The sequence below is a fragment of the Apteryx rowi genome, unplaced genomic scaffold (genome assembly GCF_003343035.1).
Source record: "Apteryx rowi isolate R43461 unplaced genomic scaffold, aptRow1 scaffold_6, whole genome shotgun sequence".
Lineage (NCBI taxonomy): Eukaryota > Metazoa > Chordata > Aves > Apterygiformes > Apterygidae > Apteryx > Apteryx rowi.
This window is the reverse complement of record NW_020450871.1, coordinates 4462203-4474333: the sequence shown is the minus strand read 5'-3', so window position 1 is coordinate 4474333 and position 12131 is coordinate 4462203. Positions and strand designations below refer to the sequence as shown.

Here is a 12131-nt window from a genome sequence, read left to right as displayed (position 1 = left end):
TGGGGGGCTGGGATGGGGGGGCCCAGGGATCAGGGGCTGTGATCAGGGCGCTGGGTTGGGGTAGCTGGAATTGGTGCATCAGGATGGGAGCACCCAGGAGTAGGAGCTGCGACGGGTCGGGTGCCTCCTGCCCCACCTGCCCTCGGGGCTGCGGGTGCCCGGGGCCATGCTGGAGCTTGACTCTGACTCCGCCGCCGCCCACCCTGTCCCCGTGCCGGCTGCCTCGTGTCACCACTCCCACGTCAAGCTCTCCACGTGCCTTTATTGCAGATGGGGCCACGGGCACCCCATGGCTTGGCCCCACCACCCGCGCCCCTGTGCCGGCACGCGGCTGTGGGCTGCGGCGGGGGGACGCCCCGGCCGCCAGGCCCCCTGTCCCCGTGCGCACCCAGCCCCGAGGCCCTCGGCGTCCCCCGTGCTGGCGCGGGGCGGTGTGAAAGCGTCGCGGCAGGCCACAGTCCCCGCTGCTGCCTCCTCCGCGGCGGCAGCCCGGCCTCGAGGGCCGGAGCAACAAGCGTCTCCAGGCCACGGCCCCGGCGGGCGGCTCTCGGCAACGGTGCGGGATGGCAGCACCTCTTCTCCCCCGGCACCCGGCGCTCACAGCCACCGCAGGGAGAAGCCCTGGCTGAGGCCGAGGCCAAGGCCACTCACGGTGAGGACCTGCAGGGTGAGAGAAGATGCACATGAGCCACGGCCTCGGAAGGATGCGGACACAGCCTGGGATGAGCATCCTTTACCCCACCTGGCTCGGGGGAGCTTCTCCTGGTGCCTCTCACACCCGTTCCCCATCACTACAACCGAGGAAAGACCCAGGAGTCCCCAGCCCTCCTTCATGGTGCCCAGCCCCCTGCTAACCCTGCCACGAGGGCTGGGAGAGGAGGGATGGAGACCCCGGGCCATACCTGGTTGTCCAGGTAGGAGAAGGGCTTCTCCTGGCCATTCAGGATGACCTTGCTGGGGGGCTGCCGAACGCCAAAGATGCTCAGCGCGTCGATGGTGACGTACGTGGCCTCCGCACTGGCATGGAGGACGGTGGAGGTGAAGACGTTCTGGAGCAGAGGCAGAGACGTGAGCATGAGGCGGCTGTGTGCCCCTGGCGTGGAGCAGACCCGGCCGGGGCTCACCCCACACCGTGGGTACTGCAGCGGGACATCAGCCCCGCTGCCCTCCTCGCTGGGCCCTACCTGTGTGACGTTGAACACCAGGTAGGAGTAGCTGCCCCGCTCGAAGGTGTCCAGACTCTCGCCATCATCCCAGAAGAGGTCACCCCAGGCGGTGGCACTCTGGGACAAGGCCACGATCAGGCGGAGGGGGTTCCCTCGGCTCGCCTCACTGGTGATCCCAGGTTTCTGGGGTCCAAAGAAATGGGCGCTGTACAGCAGGCAAGTGCCCGGGAGAAGGGGTGGGAAGGGCAATGTGGTGGGACGGGGGAGTGGAGGCATTACATCCTTGATCTGGTCCCCACTGGGGGAAACAAGACATCCCAGGTAGGGCATGCCCCTGCCCGGAGACCAGGCAGCCAGGCCGGGCAAGAGGGAGCCTCACCTGGGTGGGGAGGATGGCACCCTCCCGGACGTGCAGGTTGAGGTGGTCCAGGGGAGCCGACATCTTCAGCATCTCCCCGCTGCTGTTCACAGATGAGCCCTGGGCAGGCAGCAAGAGATATGGGCATGAGGGGCGGCTCAGACACGGGTCTGGGGCTCCCAGCCCTGCCACACGAGCACGACATCTTGCTGAGAAGAGGCTCTAACCCTTCTGCAGCCTCTGAGAGTGGCAGGTCCTTCCAGCACCTTCCATCGCCCCTTTCCCCCATCCCCTCTTCCCCTGGATCTTGTCTGAGCTCAACCATTGCCACATCTCCCCAAGCCCCCAGGGGCTTTCAATGCACAGCCTAAGATGGCTTCTTCCTTGCAGTGCTGGGAGCAGCTGAAACCTGATGCACTGGCCACTCAGCCCGCAGCGCTCCTCACCGTGTAGAAGTCGTACCACACGCCTCGGGGGAAATAGCCTGTGACCGAGTCCACCCCGGGCTCCAGCACCGGTGTCACCAGCAGGCTCCGTCCCCACAAGAACTGCCTGTCCATCCCGTACGTGGTCACATCCTGAGGGAACCTGGAGTGGGATGGGGATGCTGCTCAGATTGGATGCTTCTTCACCAGCAGCTGCGATCCAGATCTCCTCCAAACTGCCTAGTCAAAGCCAGCTTCTCACCAGCTCTCAGCTGGGGGACGCGTTCATGTCTGCAACTGCAGCGGCCAAGGGCCTGGCTTGTGGGCCCTGGGACAGCAGTGGGGCAGGAGCACAGACCCTCCCGCCGGTTGGTGGAGGTGGCACCCATCGGCCCATGAGAGGGGGTGCCGGTGGCTCGGCTAGGATGGGAGCCAACCCGTGGTCACAGGGGGCACCCAGGCTCCCACATGCCCCGGCTCTTACTCGAAGAACAGGGGCCGGGCGACGGTGTCTCCTTGCAGGTGGGCACGGTGGAAAAGCGTGTAGAGGAAGGGCAGCAAGGAGTAGCGGGTCAGTAGCACGTCCTTCATGGCCGTCCGAGCCGCGGGGCTGAACACCGTTGGGTCTTGAGCCTGTGGGAGACGCAGGGAGTTAACGGCCGCCCCGTCGCCACCCTCCCCTTCCCACCCTGGGGCTGGACATGCTCCCCTCCACCTTCTCGTTCTGGGTGTTGTGGTTCCGGGCAAAGGGGTAGAAGGCGCCGAGCTGCATCCAGCGGGTGCACAGCTCCTCCGAGGTGCTGCCAGAGAAGCCGCAGATGTCTGCCCCAACCAGCGGGATCCCAAAGAGGCTGAAGCTCAGCAGCCCTGCAAACATGCAGGCAGGGATGTCCAGCAGGTTAGAGGGAGTTCTGGGGTCTCTCTGCCCCAGTGTCCCAGGTGGGGGACATCTCTGGATGTCGGGGTGTCTGCCCAGGATGAGCAGAAGGTGCTGGGCACTGCCGGGGTGTCTCCAGGGGGGAAGGACAGTGCTGCGAGACCATGCACCCACCTGGGATGGAGTAATACATGTCCTTCCACTGGCTCTGGTTGTCGCCCAGCCAGTGCCCTGAGTAGCGGCCCTGGCTGGGGAAGGTGGAGCGAGAGATGACGAGCGGGCGCTTTCCTCGGATCTGGACCAAGGCACTGGAAGACAAGGGGAAGACAAGGAGGTGAGAGCAGACCCCAGGGGCTTGCCTCACCCCTGAAAGACTGAGGGACAGCTCTGGCTCCTGCCAACCCCACCACAGCCCTCTGACCCATCCCGCAGGCTGGGAGCAGCCAGAACATCTCCCCTTTGGGCCAGGCGCTCAAATCCAACCATTTTCATGCAGGCCTGGCTGTGATGGCCCCTGACCAGCAGGATCTGCCCTTGTTCCAGCCTCAGAGCTGGCAGGACACGGGTGTTCAAGCAGGGCTTGCGCGTACCTCGCTGTTGCTTTGGCTTCCATCAGCCCGTAGAGGTTGTGAAGGTTGTAGTGCACTGAGATGCTCTGCTTCGCCGAGGCACACACCGTCTTTGCAGAGAGTGAATCTCCCAGCACAGCTGCCAGGGATGGAGAGACACCCTTGACAAGATGTCACACGTGGCGGGGGGGACAGAGACGACACCAACGCATGCAGGCCCCCCACGCTTGCTAGCCCCGGGCCAGGCCTCCACCTGCCTCCGCATGAAGGAGCTGGGCCACCACTGCAAACAGAGCACCAAGGGCTCACTGCAGCATGGGGGAAATCCTCGCTGAGCTACCACTGCCAGAGTTGGTCCTTTCCCTCACCCCGACATAGCCATGTGCAAGCACTGATTTAAGAGCTAAGAACCAGATGGGAGTGTGGAGGTGTTTCAGAAGGTGCACTGTGCTTGGCTTTAAAAATTGAACCCACCTGCACCCCACAGACTCCCAAAATTGCCGGGCAGACAGGAAAACATGCTGGAGAAAGGAAAGCCCCTGTGAGACCGTGAGCATACAACACTCGTGTATGGATACCTGCACACACAAGTGTGGATGGACATTTTCAGGGTGTAAAATACAGACATGATGTCTCTTAAAAATAGCTGTTCCGCTCCCGGCAATTTCAGAGCATGCCATACCTATCAACACAGTCTTTATTTCATCTCCCTCCTTACCTGGCATGTACGGTGGGTTTTCGAGGTCTCCTGGGGGGCAGCCTTCTTCAGACCCATCCATGAAGTTGGATGGCTCATTCATGTCCTAAGCAAAGGAAATTAAGGTGCAGTTTCAGGCAGGAGGTTTTATGGATTAGCAGACACTGCTCAGTCCCCTCCAACCCTAAAGATGGCACAACCCAAATTCAGCTTGATGTTGTATTTCCTGCCTGAACCACTGGGGTTTGCAATCCATCCCACACTTAAAAAGCTAGAGGCATCACTGATCCCTCTCTACACCATTCAAGGAGCAGCAAACAGCTGAGCAACTCTTTGCCCAGTGTGCATGCAGGTGTGTCCATGGTGTGGGTATCCTTCCAGCACCCACAATAAATCAAATTGCCAAATGCAATAAACCTGGGGAAGTAGCACTGGAGGGACACACGATCCTCCAGTGACTGGTGAGAGAAACTGCACTGGCTGTGAGCCGAGCTGCATGAGGTGAGCTCCCAGCTGGGGGTAACCCAGGGAGGCGAGGAGGGACTTACGATCCAGAGGCCGTCGAAGGGCACCTGGGCATGGAAACGCTGCAGGTTCTCCAGCCACCACTGATGGGCATCCTGGTTGGAGAAGTCTGCGAACGCAGTGAAGCCAGGCCACACCTGCAGAAAGGCCAGAAAACAGCACGCTCAGTAGACAGACCTCTCATGGGTCACTGCTTTGGGGATGGAGGGCATGTGGGGAGGCCAGTCCAGCTGCGGGAGGAGCAGCCCTTGCTCTCCTGGCCCTACTGCACGTGCAGGGTTGTAAGTGTGCTGAAAGATCAGGGAGTGAAACAGGCAATAAAGCAGCAGATCAGGGCTGACTACTTCAAGTTCCCCATCCTACCGCAGTATCTGAGGATGTTACCATGCTCAGGTGCCCTCAGCGGCAATGTCCGTGCCGCAGCTGGATGAACGGAGGCGTGGGAAGCGAGCGCACACTCGGGGTCACACAGGAAGTCTGTGGCTGAACAAGCCCAACTCTCCTGGGCTGGTTTTTCAGTGCCTTCCACTTGCATAATCGCTTACACAATCTAACCTGGTGCTGTGCTGGGAGCCAGTGAAGAGCTGTGATTTCACTGTGCTTTGCCTCACTCCAGGAATTTTAGCTTCAGAGTCAATTAATTTTCCCCAGCGTTTTTAGCCTCTGTTAAAAGTCATGAGACAGCAAGAGACAGCTGGGAAGAGCAAATAGCTTAAAAGATGAAGCAAACTGGAGAAGCATCGCTGTGAATTCGGAATAGTCAGGAGCAGATCCTGAGGCACTTGTCCATCACGGACAACCTCTCCTCACCCCAGAAACAGGAAGGGAGCGAAATCAGATGACCAGCCGCAGTCAGCACCGCAGGCTCTGATCTGTTACGCTCATATGACTTCCACGGGTCCCTGCAGACTCCCGTTGGGGCAGGAACAGACTCTGGAGGTCGGTAGGGAGGCCACGAGGTGAAATATGCGCCCAAGCTAAGGAAAGCTGAGAGGGCTCGGGACAGAGCCAGACTCTGGCAATAGGCCCAGAGAGGTCCCTCAACCACTTGGCTTATCCTCTTGCATTAGGGAAGAAAACCTGGCCCTGCTAATGCCAAACCCTGATAGGGCTGGGATTTCCCCCAGCTGTTCCTAACCAGAGATCATCTTACCTGTCCTATCAGTGGCTGCCCTTGGGTGGTGTTTATGAACAATCCCCGTCTCAAGCCTTCATCAAAAGGCCAGTAGGAGCCGTGAGGGTTGGTGCTGCTGATACCGGGATCCTGAAAACAAATTAGAAAGATAATGTCTTCCCCGATAGATCTTGGCCCCTTCCCCCAGCAATACCAGCGTGATTCAGAGAAGAAGACGAGCAAGTTAGGGTCAGCCGGAGCTCACACACGGCTGCTGTTTTGACCAAGAGGAACAGAAACTTGCTTCAACACTTCCAGGCATACTTTCTAAAATGTCACTTCTGCAAGTACCGAGGACTCGTTACAGTGTTTTGGGGAGGGGGGAACAAATATAAGAAATCATGAACTTATGCAAGAAATGTCAGGTGACAGTAATGCTTGAACAGAGCCATTCAAACAGACCCAGGGAACCCAACCTTTCCTGCCCCCAAAACCCTTTCCCACCCCAGGACCCCCCAGTCTCCACTGCCTCAAGCAAGCAGAACCCACATCCCATTTACAAACACAGGAAAGATGGGAGATCCCAGCTGGGTCACAAGATCCCAACAGTTGCGGGGAAATGGAGACTCCTGAGTTGGAGTTAACCAGCCTGACCCACAGCCCTGTTTGTCTGTCCTTGGGGGACAGGGACCCTGGGATCCTTTTATTCCTGAACCACACATGAAGACAGCAGGATAACCTGTCCTGTGTCTCAAGTCGCCCTTGCCATTAGGGGAATTTCCACTTGTACAGCTTATGGACTCCTGCCAAGCACTGGCATGAGCACCGTGTCCAGCCACAGATAAAAACCCTTGGCCCCAGAGCCAGCTAATGCAGTGTGGATGCTAGGCCAGCAGATGCCAGCCGGGGCCATGAGCAGGACCTACACCTCTGGCTTGGTCTGGTTTGCAGCCTGATCACTCAGTCCGGCTCTGAAGTGAAAGACATCCCCTAACCCATGGTAGGAGGGGGAGACTAATTGGAGTACCAAAATCATAACGTAGCGCTGGCCGTGTTTGTGGAGGTCTTCCACCAGTGAGGGGAGGGAGGCAAACTTCTCGGGGTCAAAGGTGAAGTCCCGGTATCCGTCCATATAATCAATGTCATTCCACTGTGCATCCTGCAGGAAAGAGAGGCTCAGAAACACACGTGCAGAGCCCCAGATTTCCTGCAGCGTGCCTTGATTTTACCTGTGGGATCTGGTAATTCCTCATGGCTTTCACAGTCTGCCAGGTTTCATTGCTTGATCCATACCCCCAGCGGCAGAGGTGGAAACCTAGTCCCCAGAGGGGCGGCATGGCCGGGAAACCTGGAGCAAGATAGATGCACCCAAGGGAGGCCAAGACAAGAACAATGTTGTGAAGGGACGGAAGAGGAAGAGTGAAAGAGAGACAGCCATTGACATCTGATGTCCCGGGAGTGTTAGGGATGAGATGGGCTGAAGGTGGCAAGGCGGAGGTGATACGGGCCTGGGATGGGGGAAGGCAGAAGGAGACGGTCACTTACCTATCACCTGCTGGTACTGCTGGATGACCATGTTGGGATCAGGGCCCAGGAAGATGTAAAAATCCAAAACACCCCCAATGGTCCTCCAGGTCAGGGCTGGGGCAGGCTGCAGAGCCACCTCTTCAAAGGAGGAGAGAAAAAGATAGTGAGACCCGGGGGAGCAACAGCACCAAAGGGAGCCCTGAGGCACAGGCTGGGATCAGACAGTGTCTCAGGCAAAGTCAACCTTTGACAGGAGACAAGGAGAAACCCTTGTCTTGGACTCTTCTGACGCTGAATGGGTGTCTGGAGGCTTAAATCATTGCAGCCTGTTGATATCTCCGGTTTATACAGTTAAGAAATTCTCTATTTTAAAAATTTGTTCTATATGCTGAAAGCTGTACCATTCTCCCAACTTCCACTTAAAAGACCAAGTTTGTTCACTGTTTTCCTTCACATCCTCCTCCAAATCCCCTCCTAAGCGCAGACTAAACTGAGAGCTACTTGTATGAGAGAGCGTATGGGATCAAGGGCTTTCCTGGGAAGGGCCTTTCGCATGAGTGAGTCCTCAAACCTCAGCCAGAGCTGATGCCTTTTCGCAGGGCTCTCCTGAGGACTCATCCTCGGGAGCACCACAGCAATAAAACATAGCGCAGCTGGAGCCGAGCGCCCTGGTGTGAGCAGACTCGCAGCCGCGCAGACCCAGATGGCTCCGCGCGGCGGCTGCTGGGAGGAACGCGAGAGCGCTGGTGCCCTCCCTGGTACGGCAGGAGCCTGCCGGAGCGCAGCCCGGTGCTGCTGCCGTGTTATCCGCAGGAGGATGCACACGCAGCTGGATCCCACCTGGCAGCGCCAGGCCTCTGCTTTGCAGCAGCGCATTGCACAGGCCACAGCTGGCATCGGCAGGGCACAGCAGGGACGAAAGCAGCCAGCTTTTGAAGCTGCTATCCCTGCCTGCACCAGGGCCAAGGCACGCCATCGAGCTTTGAGGCAAGGCCGTTTCAGGAGGGCAGGGAATAGGCAGAGACCAGCACGCAAGGGGCTTGCTCTTCTGACAGCAACTCAGCAGCTGGGCGTGTGGTTAAACTGCTCGGCAGTTGCTAAAGAGCCTCACTTTAGCCAGGAAACAGATGGCTAAGCTCAATAACGGAGCCATGAAACCACATCTTTCCCTTTTATGGCTTCCTCTTGCCCCAAGTTCCTGAACCACCCGCTCGGGTCAGCCCCCCATCCGGCCAGGCCACGCTCCGCGACCCGCCAGGGCCCTTCCCCAGGGACGAGTCACAGCAAGGCCGCTGGCTGAGGAGTCCCAAACACCTACCCATCGCGTTGCTGTTGAGGAGGAAAACACCGTGAGCATCTCCACCCTGCTCCATCACCAGGTAGAAGGGGTGAGCTCCATAGAGGTTGAACGATTCCTGCAAGCAAGAGTTGCCTGGTTGAGGGAGCAGCTCCCGGGCTGCAACGCCTGCAGGCTGCGTGGGACCCTCCCGCCCGGGCAGCCCATGCTCAGGGGCTGCTGCCGAGCTGGGTTGGACGGGAGGGAAACCTCCTGCCCAAAAGCAGCTTCGCCGCAACCTGTTGCATGAATGCCAGGGTGGAGCGGAAGGCGCTCGGGGCCTTCAGAGCACTGAGCATTTTGCAATTGCTCTGAAATCCTCCCCTGGCACGTATCTGCCCACCAGCCTTGCTGCAGCTCCGCGTCCTCCCTGGGATGCTGGCTCCGCCAGGGCAGCTGTGAGAGGCCTGGGGAAGCACGCGGCAGCCACGTGCTGCAGCTCGGGGCCCCTTGCTGCGGCCTGCGGCGGCACGGGACGAGCTGCCGCACCGGCCTCTGCCTTCCCCAGCGCTGCTGCCAAGCCCTGCGGCCGTTTTCCCAGGGCTTCTCCCACGCGCTTGATAGCTCCAGCCCCATCCTCGCCCCACGCCCACCAGCGGAGGAGGGAAGGGTACCGTGGGAGCAACGTCCCGGGCCCACAGCGTCAGGGTGCTCCAGTCGAGGCTATGCAGGAGGCTGCTGCGATGCTCCCCCAGCCCGTAGAGGAACGGCGACGGGAGGGCAGTAGAAATCTGGAGAAACTGGTCGGCAAAGATCAAGGGAGCCACCGTGGTGTTGAGCCTGGCAGTAGTGACACAGAGGGAAAGAGGATGAAGAGAGGACGCCGGGCTGACGTTAGTCCATTTGTCCACCAACAATTTACCCATTCTCTCCAGGAATGGCTCGAGGGCCAGTAAAAGCAGTGTATTTCCCACCAGCATCCTCAGCCTGGCCGAGGCAGGTGGGGAATGGACAGGCGCTCAGGTCTGGCTTGGTGCAAGGCATGGCCTGACCTCAAAAGCCAGCCTGACCCAAGCGGCATGGCCTCTCCACGGTCACCAGAAGTTTCCACCAAGGTTATTGTTAACCATCAAAGCAACACAGCGGTGAAGCTTCTCAGCCTGTTGCCGCTGATAAACGGCTTCCAAGTAAAGGATAGACCGCAGGCCATGGCAAACCGAGGGCGAGAAGAGGAGGAAAGGAGCGTGATCCCATGACGCTGCCGAAACACCCTGCCCACAGACTGAGAGGCCTGCCAGAGCTGGCCGAAGACGTGGTGCGGACAAAGCTACAGAAGTGACTGGAGCAGCGCAGCAAGGCTAACTGCGGCCCCTTTCCCCCAAAAGCCCAGAGCGCAGCACTTGCTGGAGTTTTGCCAAACAAAGCAAAGCCGCAGCCCTTGGGCGGCCCTTTCCCCAGAGCCACGGGTCCCTCTTCGGCGACCGCCACGGGGACCTGCACCCCGCGGCTGTGCCTTACGGCACACGTGGTGTTTGGGAGCTGCACGGTCCCTGTGAGCAATCCGGGCACTGTGCCGGTGCTGCTCTCTGCGGCACAGACAGCGAGGAAGAGCAACTATTGCTCGGAGAGCCCACAGCGTGTCTTCCCCCCGCCAGGCTAAGGAAAGCAGGCGGGAGTCTATCTGGGGAGGGAAGAGGGTCCCCCAAGGGGTCCCCGATGCAAAGGAGGGTCCTTACAGCACCGTGCCCGTCGCCCTGCGCCGCAGCAGCACCCCGAAGGGGTCCCGGGAGAACTCCACGCTGTAGATGGGATTTTCCGCTCTCTTCATCGCCTGGGGAACCTCGAGGGGAACCTCGTACCGGGGGTTGGCAGCATCGGTTATCTGCAAAAGGGAGAAAATATGCTTTGAAGACCAGCAAAGCAGGTGGGCAGAGGGTTGAAGACAGCAACCAAGCACATATGGCAGGAGCAAAGCTGCTGCCAGCCCCGGCTGGAGCAGGGGACCATCACCAGCGACGTGGGACAGCAGCGCAAGGAGCCTGCCAAGGGAGGGTGACGGCAGGCCGGGGGCAGCTCACCTTGAGGTGCAGCCGCGTGTCCGTCTCGAACTCCACGTCCAGGCGCAGCGTCTCGATGTCCCGGGGGTAGTAGGCCTTCTCCCTCCGCACCAGCAGGCCCACCACGCCCAGCGCGGTCTGGTTGAGGCTCTGCAGCGTGTAGCTGGGGAAGTCGCGGGGGTAGAAGCACCAGGGCACCCCCCGCTTGCCGCCCGCCGGCGGGGAGCTCTCGAGGAAGCAGCACCCCCGGCTCTCGCAGAGCTCCTGGGTCACCACCACGCGCCTCTCCGGGTAGCAGTCGAAGCGGTGGCTCTCGGGCACCAGGAGGCATTTCGGAGGCGGCGCGGGCACGTGCCAGCCCCTGGACACCTGCCGCAGCACCCACACGGTGACGGCGCTCAGCAGCACGGCGGCCACCAGCAGCCCGCTGCCCACCCACCACGGGGCCAGCTTCCCACGGCAGGCGGCTTTCGGGGCGGCCCCCTCCTCCTCCAGCCTGCACCCCGCCGGCTGCGGGACGGCCGTCGTCAGCTTCTGGTACGACTTCATCTTCCTGGTGCTGGAGCGAGGGGAAGATCGAGGCACAAATGAAGGGACCCGCGAGGGGAGAAGCTCGCCCTACGCTCGAGGACGGCTCGCCCGTGACGAGCGCCGGCGCGACGGATCAGCGTCTCAGGCAGAGCCTCCCTGCCTCGGCACGCTGCCATCGCAATGCTCGGCCCCGCGTCCGCAGCCACGATTCGCACTGCAAACCCTTGACATTGAAGATGGATTTGCCGGGACCCGCTGCTTGGTATCTGCCTGCGCTAGGGCTCGGGGGACGCTGCCACGCGACTCCCCTGCAGCACCGAGGAGGCAAAGCGCCACCAGACTGAAGCCTGCCCGCCACAAAGGGGGTGGCAGAGCGTCCCCCTCAAGCAGTTTTGGCCAGACCCGAATTTATGGGCTGCAGAGTTTCCAGAAGCTGCAAGCAAAACCGAGCGCCCCTCTGCCCGTCACGGCAGCACTGCCGCCCTGGGAGCCGCGGCACAGCTGCCGAGGTGCTGAGCAACCTCTGCTCTCACTCGAACCCCGAGGTTTTAGCCCCGGGGAGGGCCGGGTGATGGGATCGCAACCTGCCCTTAGCCTCTGCCTCCCACTGGTAAAAGACAATTTTAGAAACCTCTCAGGCAAAAATCCTCCCGACTCCCGCAAGCAAAGCAGACCCCCCCACTCCTCGCCGGCTGCAAGGAGCAACCTCTAGCACCTTAGATAAGAGACGCAACTTTCTTTCCTCCATCTCCTGCCGAACCTAGAGACGCCCAGACCCACCTCGCCTCCAGCCTGCATGCTGCAAAAGCACAGCAGAACGGCTCGCCTGGAAAAGCAGCTTTTATGGGCAGCCAACACCCCCCCCCGCCCGGCTCCCGCACCAAAATGGCTCAGCCTGGCTGGGCCTGGCTGCGAAATGCCCCCGCAAGCGGCAGCCCTTGCCCCACGCCGAGAAACACCCTTAGGCACCAGCACGTTCCCCTCGAGCCGAGCCGAGCCGAGCCGAGCC

The 12131-nt window shown here is 60.3% G+C and overlaps 1 protein-coding gene across 3 annotated transcripts; it reads right to left on the bottom strand.

Moving 5' to 3' along the window:
• Positions 1-242: 242 nt before the first annotated feature.
• On the bottom strand, positions 243-12122 carry LOC112974251 (lysosomal alpha-glucosidase-like). 3 transcript variants are annotated; one of them, XM_026083002.1, is made up of 20 exons: positions 12092-12122; positions 10613-11150; positions 10271-10416; positions 9209-9374; positions 8577-8673; positions 7277-7396; positions 6961-7079; positions 6759-6890; positions 5771-5881; positions 4641-4754; positions 4114-4198; positions 3417-3534; positions 3001-3134; positions 2665-2816; positions 2434-2582; positions 1971-2112; positions 1546-1644; positions 1185-1349; positions 903-1049; positions 243-660 (listed from the first exon to the last, which is right to left on the bottom strand). In XM_026083002.1, the coding sequence occupies exons 2-20, from the start codon at positions 11138-11140 to the stop codon at positions 598-600; spliced, it is 2787 nt and encodes a 928-aa protein (XP_025938787.1). In that variant the 5' UTR covers positions 11141-11150; positions 12092-12122; the 3' UTR covers positions 243-597. The 3 variants fall into 3 exon arrangements, 2 of the variants coding, with proteins under 2 accessions (XP_025938787.1, XP_025938786.1); XM_026083001.1 differs by lacking the exon at positions 12092-12122 and adding an exon at positions 11838-11992; XR_003256205.1 differs by lacking the exons at positions 243-660; positions 12092-12122 and adding an exon at positions 11838-11993 and having other exon boundaries at positions 937-1049; positions 1185-1371.
• Positions 12123-12131: the final 9 nt, after the last annotated feature.

What these genes read in the sequence shown, in the direction of transcription:
- LOC112974251 (XM_026083001.1), bottom strand. Translation starts at nt 11,920, where the DNA reads ATGCAGGCTGGAGGCGAGGTGGGTCTGGGCGTCTCTAGGTTCGGCAGG. An exon ending in CCTCAACAGCAACGCGATGG is followed by an intron (nt 7,397 to 8,576) that starts GTAGGTGTTTGG and finishes CCTCCTTTGAAG; the next exon opens with AGGTGGCTCTGCAGCCTGCC. An exon ending in GTGCCATCCTCCCCACCCAG is followed by an intron (nt 1,350 to 1,545) that starts GTGAGGCTCCCT and finishes TTTGGACCCCAG; the next exon opens with AAACCTGGGATCACCAGTGA.